General features: G+C 36.2%; 1 protein-coding gene across 1 annotated transcript in view; it reads left to right on the forward strand.

Annotated features, from left to right (window-relative positions):
• The window catches only part of CFTR (CF transmembrane conductance regulator), a 188706-nt gene that overhangs the window by 112630 nt on the left and 60905 nt on the right, over nt 1–15171 (forward strand). The window contains exons 16-20 of the mRNA XM_069106964.1: nt 542–579; nt 1335–1585; nt 4896–4975; nt 12907–13057; nt 14409–14636. Of these exons, the coding sequence (XP_068963065.1) occupies nt 542–579; nt 1335–1585; nt 4896–4975; nt 12907–13057; nt 14409–14636 (748 nt within the window). The remainder of the gene's footprint in view (nt 1–541; nt 580–1334; nt 1586–4895; nt 4976–12906; nt 13058–14408; nt 14637–15171) is intronic.

Below are 15171 nucleotides of genomic sequence, written 5' to 3' on the forward strand. Positions count from 1 at the left end.
AGATTCTGTGTCAGAGACACAGACAAGCAGAGCAGTATTGGCATCATCAGGCTTAATTTATTAGAGATTTTAAAAGTAAGATGGACAAAATTAAATTGTATCCCATATGCAAAGGCAAAAAAAATTAAGGAAAAAACATTGACAAAATTTTGCAAGATTTTATGTTCAGATGCTTCATATGGAAAATGTTACTTGTGACCATGAATGAGCTTTCACAGACTCGTTCATGAAACCAGTAAAGTAAAAAGTGATTTTTCCCATTGAAATGTTTTCACTATAACCTTATTCCTACTGATGAGATTCAATTGGTTTTCCTTTTGATTGAAAGGAAGAAATGACAAGGCATTTTACTCTGATGTAATATGAATTCCATTCTCCTAATGTCTTCTCACTGTACATACTAATGCTGGGGACAATTATCATAGCTGCTGAACAAAGGCAAAACAAAAATTTATGAGCTTTCAGGAAGTGGAGGATGTTGAAAAGAACAGTCTTTACTCCTTGGCAGGGGAAAATTTAACTGTTTGTTGTCCTGTTGCAGGTGGGCGCTTCTTTGGTTGGGTTTTGGATCCTTAAGGAGTGAGTATCCCACGTTGTGAGTTTTGTCTTATTTCTGATGTATCTTTAAAACAATTTTGCTGTGTGTTAGGCTCACTCATTTTTTGTGACAGGGCAGGGAGATTATAAAATTTGTTTCAAAGTTCTGCTGACTTAGTGTATATTTTCTAATTTTCTCTCTACCTGGGTCTCTATTAGTTCTGTTGAAAAAGAAAAGAGTTGATCATGTCCATATCCTACTGTCCTCTGACAGTGCCCATAAGAAAAGATTTACAACTAATTTTCTTCTTTTTATTCCTTTTTTGTTTTTTGGAGGGAAGAAGTGAGGCAGTTGGGGTTAAGTGACTTGCCCAAGGTCACACAGCTAACAAGTTCCAAGTGCCTGAGGCTGGATTTGAACTCAGGGCCTCCTGACTTCAGGGCTGGTGCCCTATTCACTGCACCACTTAGCTGCTCTACACCTAATTTTCTCTGAAATTTAGTAACAACTTTGGGGGCCAAATTGAACATGAAATTTTTTTTCCATTTTTTTTTCAAACATTTTCAAACATGAAATCTTATTATCATGCTTTAATTTGTTTCAAAAGTTAAAGTAGACTGGTTTTGGCTATGGTATGATGAACTCTTTTCACGCTCTGTGAAAATCTCAGTACTTCACCTCTAGTAAGACTTTTGGGATTCATTAAACTCAAAGTCAGTATTGTTTATGTTTTTGGAAGAAGCAAACAAAGAGGAATCTCCAATTGCTGAATAATTACTTCATCTTTGTTTTACAGGACCTCTCTTAAAGATAAAGGAAATAGTACAAATCATCCCAATAACACCTATGCAGTCATTATCACTGACACCAGCAAATACTATTTGTTTTATATTTATGTGGGAGTAGCTGACACATTTTTTGCCCTGGGAATGCTCAGAGGCTTACCACTGGTGCATACACTAATATCAGTCTCCAAAATTCTGCATCACAAAATGTTATGCTCCGTTTTGAAAGCACCTATGTCAACCTTCAGCACTTTGAAAGCAGGTATTTTGATGAAAGAATGTACTGTCTTTTGTGTGAAATGAAGCTATTGATCCCCAGAGACATGTGGCCTTAGTTTTTTTTTTACTTGTGATGAAATTGACCTGAAGCACTCAGTTTTTTTTGTCCAATCACCCTCGTGACCAATAACATACATTTACAAAGGCAGCATCTATAGTTTGTTCGTCTGTTAAGATTCTTAGGTCTTATCATGGTCTTTTCAGTCAACTAGGTTACCACAGTTTGCTTAAACATCAATCATTGAAGTTATGATAGCAAAATTTATCCTCATGTCATGTCCAGATAACTGCACAAGCCTGGTTAGAGGCAGCTAATAGTATAGTGGAGAGTAATAGGCCTGAATTCAGGAAGACAAGTTTAAACTTGGTCTCGGACGCTTTGTCTCACTTTCCTCAACTATAAAATGGCTTTCATTTTATAAAGAAGCCTAAAGAAGGGAAAAAGCTTGCCCAATGTCACATTTATTTTAAATCCAAATCTCACTGAGCAAGTAAGAGTTTTATCTCACAAGTTTGCATTCAGATCTTTGCTTTTTTGGTTTTTAGAGTACACATAAAGACTTACACATCTAAAGTACTTTGATATCTTTACATTCATTAGCTTGTCTGATCTTTCTGACCATCCATTGAGATATGTAAGGAAGATATCATCATCCACGTCTGAATGATTAGAAACTATACCTTAGAGAGACAATCACTTTGGCATTCTCTGTTTGTGAACAAGATAATATCAGAGGCAGAAGGAATTTTAGAGATCATATGGTCCAGTCCCCTCATTTAGCAAATGAAGAAACTCAGAGCCAGAAAGAGTAAGTGATTCATTGAAGGCAACAGTTATTGTTAGTGTATGTGGCAGAAATGATACCAGAATTCACATCTTCTGACTTTTACTGTAGCATGCTTTTCACTACATTTTCTACCTGCCTGAGTTCCTCACACCATTGAAGTCTACTAACAAATAAATCTCAGTGAATCTTTGTTTTTTTCAGCATTTTAATTGTGGGGCTGCTCTAAAGCCTTTCTAGTTTATAAAGAATTGAATACGGTGACCTCAAAAATACTAAAAATGATTCTGTTTTTTAAGCTGAAAGGAACCCTAGGTATTAGTTGCTCCAGTCCCCTCATTTTATAGATGAGGAGACAGACCCATAGGGGTTTAATATTTCCCCAAGAGAGTAAGTAATGTGAAGGGGATGGAATTTAAACCTTCATGCTTTGATTCCAAACCCAGTTCTCTTTCTACCTTCAACTATAATGTTAGAGTTACCTAATCCTACCTCCATTTCCAGTCTCACACACCCTGTCTGATTCTTATTTACTTCATACACCACATTATGATTTGTGGTTTATTTTTTATCCGTTGAGATGGCTAGATGTTTTTCTGTTATAATTAAGTCTCCATTTTCTATCTACTTTTTGGTTTTGATCCCCAGCTCTCCTATATGGTATTCATCTTTATTGAATTTATTTTCTTGTCTCTGATTATTTCTTTCATTTTCCAGTCATTTGTAAAAATTCAACAATATTTAAGTATAGTGTCATGCTCAGAGTTCATTGAATCAAAGAATTCTGATATTTTGAGAGAAAGCTATTGAGATGGAATAAGTGGATAAATATAAATAAATATTCATATTTTTTCCTGAAACTGCTTTTATTTATTTCACAAAATCTGGAGATTGTTTATATATGTTTCTTTTTTATTGAAATAAATATATAAATGCATATAGTCATGTATGCTACAGACTGTTCATATTTATAGATAGATGGCAAAAGTATGATTATGTAACCTTTACTTAGGCTTATAGACCAAGAGTTGGAAGGAACCTCAAAGGCCATCTAGTTCAATCACCTTATTTTATTACTGAGGAAATTAAGCCCCAAATAGGTTAAGCGATTTGCCAGAGATCACACAGGAAGATTGTTAATAATACGAGGAGTGAACTCTCCCATTCTTTATAAATAGAAAAAGTAAATAGGCCTATGTGTAGAAAATATTTAGATGAGAACTGAATCATATTTGTTTTTAGACATCAAAGCCCATGATTATTGGAGAATATTGTATCTATTGCCTAACTTATAATTATTAAATAAATTCAGTGGCCTACATAATATTCTCCCTGAAGTTTGTAAAAAGGGACCAAAAGAGCTTTGGGAGGTCTCTGCTAGCCTGTGAGTCTATTGTTTAAAAAATACAAAGAAAAACAAGTGGATATCCATTTGTATTTTCTTATTGGTACAAGAAATTAGGCGGGAGTATGTTGGTTAATGTTCAATAATCAGCTCTGGGCGGGGGGGGGAATGTACTCAAGATACTTTTAATTTTAATCTGCATTATTAACATTTCTCTATCACTTTCTTGAGTCTAGACAATGAACAAAACAAGAAATCAAGTCCTACATTATAACGTTTACTGATTTCTGAGATACAAATGCTTACACTGAAAATTTAACATTCAGCTCTCACAAACTGGATTGAGGTAGCTCCTGCATTCCCCTGGACTTATGCCAAATTAAATTATAGCTACCTAAATTGACCGGTTTTGAGAATTTTCTGGGGATTTTGAAGAATGTATTCTCTCTTTTAATTTAGTCCTACTTTTTTTGCTGATTATGGGTAATATATAATAATTAGATTTTTGGTATTATGAGAAAAAAGATATTTATACAGCTAAGAACTTTATATATAGTATTTCATTTGATACTCAAAAAAATCCAGTAAGGGTAGGTACTACATGCATTATTATACTCATTTTATAAATGAGAAAAATGACTTAGGTTTTGTGACTATCTCAGGGTTAAATAGGTAGTATTAGTCAGTGGAAAGATTCCAACCCAGGTCTTCCTACCTCTAGAACCAATGGATTTTTTATTTTTATTTTTGTGCATTTTTTAAACTGTTTAGCAACTGTGGAGAATCCCCTTTAGCAAATACTTAGCCTTTTATTTCATTAAATTAAAAAGATGCCAGGAACCTCAGTACATTACAGTTACACTAAGGTGTGTGTGTGTGGATTGGAGTGTGAACTTAGTTAGACTGTTGGATGTTATTTGTGATCAAAGATAAAAGGTCCACTGTGGTCAGAGATTTTTCCCCCTGAAACTTAACAGAAATTAATTATCTTTAAATGTCTAAAGATATAAGTTGATACTGTAAACGCTATTACAAAAACTCAACATTTTTGAAGTTCTAGGTCCACCAAAAGCACATTGCTTCTATTTCTACACTTTAATCATAATTTGACCCTTTGAATCCATAGATTTCTACAAGGCTATTTTCTTTCTTTTGACCTTTAGGTGGAATTCTGAACCGTTTCTCCAAAGATATAGCAATTCTGGATGACCTTCTGCCACTTACAATATTTGACTTCATCCAGGTTTGTAAAATAACCATTCTCTAATAGAATTTGTTGCTTTAGTCTTTAAAAAAAACTTAAGTTTGAGTATTTAGTTACATTTTGCCCACATTTAATTTAGAACTGGAGATATCTTCCCTTGTGTAGAATTTGGTAAGGAAGAGTGGCTTTAAAATAAAATGGTAATGGGAAACCAAAAGAAACAGTACAGTTGAAAAATCAAAGCCGTGTCAGAGGAACTGACTCTATACCAAGAGATGAGGGCCAGCAATACACTTGGTACCTCTGTGATATAACTTTTGAGAGACATTGCAAACTTTCTCTGACCTAAGATATATCCAACACAGGCTTGCGTTGTGATGAAATTCAAAGAATGAGAGTTTTTTCTAAGGGAGTTAAAACATTATGCTTTGAAAAATAATCTGATAAAATGCAAATTTTTTTTTTCTTGGAAGGGGTAGCACCTTAACATACAGCATGGCCCCAAAGTCTTAGTGCAGTTTTAAGCTATAAAATCTTAACACTACTTTAAGACTTTTGGGATGCCCTGTACATGCACTAGTTAGTTGACTCTGAAGACATGGAAAACAATATTGATTCATATGGATACTTGGAAGGGAAAAGTCCAGAGCATAGGACATTGCCCTGAAGACTGTACTGGAGGGATTTAGAAATGGGGGGAGAAATGAATGAAAGGTATTTGAAGAGGAAGGAGGGAGCATGGTAAGGCAAGGTGGGCTGTTGTCCAAGATTAGGTTTGCATACCTAACAATTTTGCCTAAGGCCTATCCTGGTTTGGGAAACCACATTAGATCCCTATAAGCTACAGAATGTCAGCTATGACATCATTTGATAACCTTGGCCTTTGGTACACATATGACTAAAGCTTCCTATCTAGATTTCACCATCGGTATCCAAGATCATAAATGCCACAACTGTAATCATCTGCAGTGGCAACAGATAAAACATGATATGATCACTCCCTGGGTTGATTCATTACTGTTCGCCCTCAACCTCTGCCTCCCCTAACCTCACCAACAAAAAGGAGGAAACTCACATTGATGTGTTAGAGAGGAGAGAGAAAATCAAAATAGCAAAGATGACATGCACGTGTATACAGAAAGCACATTGTTAGACGCAAAAAGGTCAGTTTGTCCCACACCGAAGCCAGCAGACAATTTAATTAATTTCCTGTTCCAAATGAGTGGCACTGTTTTGGGTTTGACACAGTTTCCTCTATTTAAAGTTGCAACTCATGACAGTAGCTGTTGGAATCCTAATGAATTACTTGAGACTAGTAATTCAATGAAAAAAATTTTTAATTTATTTTTTGTCTGAATTTGACAATTCCTCATTCCAGAGTTACACATGACCAGTTCTGAAAGAATAAGTATGGAAGCCTAAGGCATAGTTGCAATAGGATTAATTCAGTTCTACTCTCTTTGGCCTTTCTTTCTCCATTGTGCTTCTTCTCATCATGGTCTGAGACTGATTTCAAATATTGTGTGGGGAAAGTCACTTTTAAATAACTGTTTTATAAGTTAAATGCACTTTTCAATGCATCTAATGGCTCCTATGCCCCGTGTATATGACATATGAGTACATCCTTTTCTATATAATTCTTTCCAGTGATTTTTTTTTCTTTTTGGAGGGCAATTGGGATTAAGTGACTTGCCCAAGGTCACACGGCTAGCTTTTGTGTTAAGTGTCTGAGACTGGATTTGAACTCAGGTACTCTGACTCCAGGGCCAGTGCTCTACTCACTGCACCACCTAGCTACCCCCCTCCAGTGATTCTTATTCTTGTCTCTGGTTTATAACTGAGCTGAGTTACATTTTATCCACTCCCATCATTCATTAACTCATTCATTCTATCAACAAACATTTGTTAAACATGTATACTATGAGCTACTATACTATACTATTACATGAGAGCTATGCTAGTCTCTGGGAGGATTTTTTTGTTTGTTTTTCAGTGCTTAGGACAGAAACTTACACATAATGTAGAGTCTTCCTCTAAGAGATCACAAGCTATCAATAGCTTAGTAAATACATCCTACAAAGTTGCCTGAGACCCAGAGAGGTGAGGTAACCTTCCCAAAATTAGATAGTGCTAGAAGTCTTCTTGATTCCAAGTTCCATCTGCTATGTCATGCTGCCTCTCATAGATCATGTCTGGATAAAAGATGAAAGATTTCTAAAATGTATTATGCACTTCCCTATATTAGCAAACAGAACATACTGAACATAATTTACCTTTTATTACTGGATCATCATCATAAACATCAATTATCTTATACTGATGCTCTTGGTGGAGGTACGGAGAGGTCAGGATCAATATGGAGGTGTCTAGGCCTAATTCTCTAAAAGATCCCAGAGAACTCTACCTTTCCTAATCATTATTTCTTTTGTCTCTTCATGGTCTGTGAGGCTTCACTTCTTGCCCTACTCACTGGGGTAGCAGCCTTTCTTATTTTTTGTAAGTGTTGGCTATAAATGAGATAAAACCGAAGGCAGCCAGGGGAAGCCAGTATATTAAATGCTGACTATTTGCCAGGCAATGTGCTAGGTGCTAGGGATACCAACAAAATCAAAAGTCAGTCATTTCCCTGAGAGGCTTTTTTTTTTCCTGTAGTAAAGTAGAAAAAACACTTGATAATTATTTTCCTTCTTGCTCAGAGTCCTTTTTTGGCTTTTGTGGTTGCATTCTAGATCAGCGGTGTAAAACTCAAATAGAAATGGGGGCCATTAAACTATTCATAAGGATCCCTGCAGGCTGCATGTTGACTTAGAAAACCACATATAGCTATGTTTTAATTAGTTCAGGACACGCCCAGGAGTGTTGTGGACAGCATGTTTGACACTTTTAATGATCAAGGCTGCTGGAAAATGCATTTCCTTAAAAGTGGGTTTTTAGTAGGACTTAAAAGAGATCACTTTCTCCATTTTCTAGAAACATCTTTCTAAAACATATATAGTGACTCAGTGTATAAGCTACACTTTCCTTTCCATAATTTTCCTTTTTCTAACACTGCTCTTGAGAGATGATTGATTTAGTTTAAAATGGGACAGTGATTTTGCTCTCTTATTATTAAGGGACTATTAACCCTAAATTTTGCTCCCTTATTAAGGAACCCTCAGTTTTGAAATTTTCTTGTCACTAGGGGCATAGATCTAGTATGACAAGGGGAAGCCCCCTTAGAATGTAGTAATTAGAGATGGAAGAGACTTCAGGGACTATCTAGTCAAGTAAATCAGTCTGTTAATCAGCTCGCATGTGCAGCATATGGGGTGTTTAGGAGGACTAGCCCCTCTGGTATGAGGACTTGCTGAACCCTTTTCAGGGCTGCTCATCCTTGATGTTTACCTGATTCACCCATCTGTCACCTGAGGCTCCAAGAAGCTGTAGCATGTGCAGAGGCCACACCCCAGTAAACTATCTCAGCAGATGGGCTAACCCAGGTCTAGGGTAACTGACAGGGCTCATACCTGTTGGTCAGTTATGGGGATGTCTACCCCACACATGTGAAGACTTTCTCCAGGGTGAATGAGAACAATTTATTCCAACAGCCACGAAGGTAACTAAAGCAGGTGATATGTGTGCTAGAGCTTGGTCGGACACTGAAGATGCCAGAGTTATCCTCTGCATCCTGGACCTTGCCAATTATTCTGACTTTTGTCTTGCCACTGGACGTCAGTGACTCAGGAACAGAGAGTGAGGGGGATGACTTTGTCCAACTCTGCCTTACTTAAATCTAATTCATGCATAAAGTCAGTACATCACCTATGATGTGACTCATCCTCTTTGAAAGTGAAGGACATGCAACAGCATGTATCAAGAGCCTATTATACACTGTGTTGGTACAAAGGATAGAGTGCCTGGGCCTGAAGTCAAATCTGGCGTCAGACACTTACTGTGTGACCCGGGTCAAGTCACTTAAGCCTGTTTGCCTCAGTTTCCTCATCGCTAAAATTACCTGGAGAAGGAAATGGCAACCCCCTCTAGTATCTTTGCCAGAAAAAAGAAAGAAAGAAAAAGGAAAAAAACAACAACAAAACCAAATAGGGTCACAAAGAGTCAGACATGGGGGCAGCTAAGTGGCACAGTGGATGGAGTCAGGAGGACCTGAGTTCAAATACAGCCTCAGATACTTATTAGCTGTGTGACCCTGGGCAAGTCACTTAACCCCATTACCTCAAAAAACAAAACAAACTAAAAAAAAAGGAGTTGGATGTGACTGAACAACAACATATGCTTGCATTATGCCCTAGGCATGTAGAGATGAGAAAGAAAACAACTCATCCAGTGAGATATGGCAGATTTTAGAATATAATCCAGGTTTCCTGATTCCTAGGCCCATATTCCTTTGATTATATTAACACTTCCTATTTGCAAAAACTGTTTTAATGATACCAGTAGACACAGGTGTATGAGATTAATCTAAGAATGCTTTAGTTGAAGAAGCATCTTTGAGAATTCACTGTGCAAATGTTTTCTACTCTTATTTAATGCTATGAAATCTTCAAAATATGACTAGATGTAGAATAAGATGATGAAAACTTTGTAGCTTTACTATGTGGAATACATCTGAAAAGAAGTTTCTAACCTTAATTTGGTTAATTGTAGGAAAGTCAGGTATCAGAGAAAATAGCTCTGTCTTGAGTGAGTATAAAAAAAAGACAATATTCTTTCTTAATTTATCTTAATAATATTCTTAATATTATTAATAATCTTAATATTAATAATAATCTTAATAATATTCCAATTTTGCCATTCCTTCTAGTTTTTAATTTCTATTTAATTTCTACTTTTTGCAAGTTTATCAAAGACGTATTTTTCAAATCTAATGTCCTTTTCTTAGTTTTCATCCTCTCTGAATTTTGACACTGGTAACCTTCTCTATACTTTCTCCTCCTTTGCTCAAAAGATCTCAGTAATTCATGATCACTATAAGACAACACACAAATACCTTAGCCTGGTTTTAAGGCCCTCGATAGTCCAATTTAAACCTACTTTTCCAGCCTGTTTTTCACTACTCCCCTTTATTTATTCTGCATTCCAGTCAAATGGGAGAGACTATTAAATATTTCTTCATCTCAAATTAATTCTCCCACCTTTATGCTTTTATACAGGTTTACCCTCATGCTTATGTACTCCATTCTCATATCCACCTGTTGAAATCCTCTTCTTTTAAGGTTCAGTTCAGATAAAGTCTCCTCTGTGATCTTACTCCAAAATGGTACCCATCATGAAATTTTCTTATAAAAGTTTGTTTTTGTTTTTGTATAGAGACCTCTAATAATGAACTCTATCCTACTTGTTTACCTACCTGGTGACACAGTTGTGTTTGTCTATGCCATATCACTTCATTAGATTGTAAGCTCCTTGAGGTCATGAATGGTATCGCTTTATATCTTTGTATTCTATAGGGACTAGTAAAGTTTTTGGCACATATTGAATGTTTAATAAATGTTTATTGAATTGAATGGAATTGAATTATTAATTGATTAATTGTGTTGGTTTGCCCAAAAACATAAATTTAGTGGCAGAAGTATCCACACTCAGATCTCTAAATCTGTGTCTACTATGTATATCCCCTCTATTATTTGGGACCAATTTGCCATAGGATCATAGATTTCTATTTAGAAGGGGTCTCAAAGATAATGTAGCCCAATCTTCTAATTTTATAACTGTTGAAACTGAGGACCAATGAGTGGTAGCTTCCCCAAGGTCATGCAACAAGTAGGTGGATTATTGCTATAATGGATAGAGTACTGAACTTGGACTCAGGAATATCTGGGGTTGATTCCCGTCTCTGAAATTTCCTAACTGTGGGCAAGTCACTAAAACCCCCTGAGCCTTGGGCAGTTCTATAAGACTGTAAGTCATAAATGGTATGTGATCTGTGTTAGTGGAGGGAATTCCCCATGGTGGTAAAATAACAGCTAGCTCTTTATGGCACTCTGGTTAAGTAGAATCTGAAGGTGAATGACACTGAGAAATATATATTAGATTTTTTCCATGTGTCTATGGAAACACAAAATGATTCTTAGAGGATGGTATTGAAATAGGCTGGTCTAGATCTGAGTGATAAAACCCTCAGAAAGTCACGTTTGACCTTGTTACAACTGGCATAAAACACTTGTTACCAATGGAAACTCACAGTGAGGATAATGATCTGAATGGTGTTTAATGTAGAAATGCTACAATAGGCATAATTTATAAGTCTCCTTTTCAAAGTTACTTCATACTTTAGGTGAATTTTTGTTTTGTTTGTTTTTTAGTAGATAATGTTGGAAGAACCATCTGGGACTATCAGTAATACTCTGGGCTAGTTTTAAATTAGTCTTCACAGCCTAAACCATTCATTCACTCTTAGTATTCTATGCAAGTTTCTCCAGTTTTCTCAAGGAGTATCCTAAGCTTTTTTAAAAAAAGTACAAATTAAATCACACATAAACCTACACAAAGATTGGACTTCTAACTTCATTAGTATAGGAAACTCCCAGGTGAGGAAATTCCTTCTAATTCAGGGCAGGACTTCCTAAGACCTATCTAAGACCTAAGTTTTAGAGAGCTGTGTAGATCAGAGGTGTTAGATATTAGCCTGCTGGCTTTGTATAGGCCACAACACTCCTAAGTCCTAGTTTCTACATAAACATGTATGGTTTTCTAAGTCAATATCCAGATAGCTGGGATTCCTGTGTGAAATTTACTGTCCTGTTTCTACTTGAATTTAATACCACTTGCCAGTGGTTTCAAATAGAAACAGATCCCTGCAGCTCATATTGATCTAGTAAACCATAAATCAACATTATCTATCTTACAATGTATTTTTATTTATTTTACTAAACATTTACCAGTTATGTTTTAATCTGGTTCTGGGTAGCCCAGTGGGCAGTGAGCTTGACACTATTGCTGTAGAGCACTGAACAGTTAAGTATATTGCCTAGAATCATACAGCCAGTATATGCCAGAGGTGGGACTCAAACCCATGTCTTTCTGGCTGAGGCCACCTCTTTATTCGTTGTCATATTGCCTTTTCAGTGTCTAGTTTGCTAGTTTTTCCAGTTTTTTCAAAGGGTATCATAAGTTTCTTAAATTGTTCAAACCAAAATTTCACATACATTTGTATATAAATATGTGTGCATGTATGCATACACACATACATATACATAAATGTTTTTTAATTTTTAGAAGTGTAGGATGACTTTTCTCACAATTCCATGTAAGAAGTCCAGGAAGTTCCATAAAGTGACTTTACAGATGGAAGAAATTGAGGCTCAGAGAATTTCAGTGATTTCTTCATAGTTACATGGCTTGTTGTTATTTAGTCATTCAGTCGTGTCCAACTCTTTGTGACTCCATAGACCATAGTACACCAGGCCCTTCTGTCCTCCATTGTCTCCCAAAGTTTGTCCAAGCTTGTGTTCTTTGCTTCCATGACACTATTTATCTATCTCATCCACTGCTGTCCTTTTGCTTTCAAACTTTCCCAACATCAACGTCTTTTCCAATGAATTTTGTCTTCTCACTGTTGCCAAACTATTTAAGCTTCAGTTTCAGTATTTTTACTTCCAGTGAATTCATGGCTAGTAAGTGGTAAAACCTAGCAACAGGAAGATCGGGGCTTTGAACTCAAACCTTCTGACTGCAGGGCCAGTGTTGTTTGCTCTAAACTAGTGTTCTCTTTACTAACAACATCAAGATGGCAAAACACCAAAAAAGTTGCTAGCGTACCTTATCTTGGAAGTTCTCTGAACTGGCACTCCCAAACTGTACAGTTCTGTCAGAATTCTATTTCTTTGTTCCTAATAGAAACCTTCCTAGGTTAAGAAGGAAGCTGACTAGTACAATGGAGCCCCTGGGAGACAGTTCACCACTCTGCTATGTCAGTGCTCTGAAAAAAATAAACATTCTCATCAATGCTTTATTTTTTTTTAATCCCACAGTTGATACTGATTGTAGTTGGAGCTCTCATTGTAGTGTCAGCCTTACAACCATATATCTTCCTGGCTACTGTGCCTGTGATAATAGCCTTTATTATGCTAAGGACCTATTTCCTTCAAACCTCCCAGCAGCTAAAACAACTGGAATCTGAAGGTATGGGCAATAACTACTATTTTCTTATTGTAAGTGAATCTCGAAAAGCTATTTTAAGCTTTTATTTGGGTTTATTTTTGTTTTACATATTTCCTTCTGTTATTTTTCTCTGTATGATCTTTTATTTCCTTATGTAAAAAAAGTCTTTCAAGAGCAGAACACATAGGGAAAAAATACCCTATTTAGAATGCTTTTGATTAGTTCATACAAGTCTTCCCAAGTTTCTTTAAAAAAATTTTTTTTAAGTCGAATGCTATTGAATATGATAAATGCTATCTATCTTTCATTTTCTTGGGACTACAAATACATCTTATTTCTTTAGCAATGTGGGATACTCAATTCCTAAAATTAAGAATGCAAGTGAGACAAAAGTGATATCATCCTCCGTGGTGCCCAGAGGCAGCCTGATCTTGTAGACACAGAGCTGGCTCCAGAACCAGGAAGACTTGGTTCAAGCCTTGCCTCTTTCCCCTACTGTGACACTGGGCAAGTCACTTAACCCCTTAGGGATCCAAGCAATTCAGTGAGACTGTAAATTGCAGAGAGGCTAGTGACTTGTACGGGTAAAAGGATTTTTCTTACCTGGAGTTCCCTAAATCAATGAAAACAAAGAAAAGAAAAGAAATGCTATTGGAAATGGTTTTCCTAGGCACCCAGTTATAGCAAAGGGTCCCCTCAATTTCATTGTCCCCAAACAATGCTTTCATATACCTTCCAACTCCTTTTATTTGTGGCCCTCCAAATAATTCAGGAGGCTGTTTGAATAGTATATACACGTATGAGTTTCATGAATGATTTTGTAAGCAACAGTTTAATGATATCTCCGATGCCATGACCAGAGGTCAATGAGCAAGAGATGAACAAGAAATGCACTGGATGCAGAAAATTGCATATAGATGAGTTCTATCCTGAAAAAGATGGTACCCTAACTAGTGAGATGACAGATCTATCAAAGTGTTGAGGAAGATGATTTTTAGAATCATCCCTGAGTATCACTGACTTATTTAAAGATCTTGGTAAAGCCTCGGGACAAATCCTTTCTTGTTAACCATGAAAAAAACTGTTTTTAGATAATCTTATGATTCTGGAATCACTGTTAAATTTTGATCAGAGAACATAATATCAGGTAATAGAGACATACTATATCATGAAAACAAATATTGGGAAAATCTTATGGTACTTAAAGGTTTCTTAAAAAGTGAAATGCATTAAAGAAAAATAGTGAATCACCTTCATCTAAACAAGGATATTAAGCAGCTTGCTAGTTCTTTTAAGTTTTGCCTTTATTAGTATGACATGTCAATCTTTATAATTAAAATGTTCACTCTGCTTTTAATTTGAATACTTCCAGCCAGGACTCCAATTTTCGCTCATCTTGTTACGAGTTTAAAGGGACTGTGGACTCTACGAGCTTTCGGACGCCAACCGTACTTTGAGACCTTATTCCATAAAGCTCTGAATTTACACACAGCAAACTGGTTCCTATACATGTCCACACTCCGCTGGTTCCAAATGAGAATAGAAATTGTTTTTGTCATCTTCTTTTGTGCTGTGACCTTCATATCCATTTTAACTACAGGTACCTAAAATGACTGGATGATCATTAAAGCTTTTATACTTAAGGTGTTATGTTTTTATACAGTGCTGCATTCTTCTGTTCACGTATCACATAGGATCAATTTTTCACATTTCTTTTGAAGCAGTTAGTACTTCTTAGAAGCTGGATTATTCATTTGGTATTATCCTCATTTTGCAGATGACAAAACTGAGAGAAATTCAGTATTTGTTGAAAATCACAGAGCAAATCAGTGTCTAGAAAAAAATCTTGCTTGATTACCAATCTAGTATTCTAGTTAGGGAATGGAATAAGCATTTATATGGTACCTATGATGAGTTAGGCAGTATGTTAAGAGCTTTACAAATATTTATTTGATCTTTCACCACAACACTTGGATAGAATTGCTGTTATTATCCTCATTTTGCAGTTGAGGAAACTGAGGCAGAAAGAGGTTAAGTAACTCACCTAGGGTCACACAGCTAAGAAGAGCCTGAGACTGGATTTGAACTCAGGTCTTCCTGACTTAAGACCCAGCTCTCTACTCACTGTGCCACCT

Source organism: Petaurus breviceps, unplaced genomic scaffold, assembly GCF_028583685.1.
Source record: "Petaurus breviceps papuanus isolate PSGF00001 unplaced genomic scaffold, PetGlider_PUasm1.0 84, whole genome shotgun sequence".
Lineage (NCBI taxonomy): Eukaryota > Metazoa > Chordata > Mammalia > Diprotodontia > Petauridae > Petaurus > Petaurus breviceps.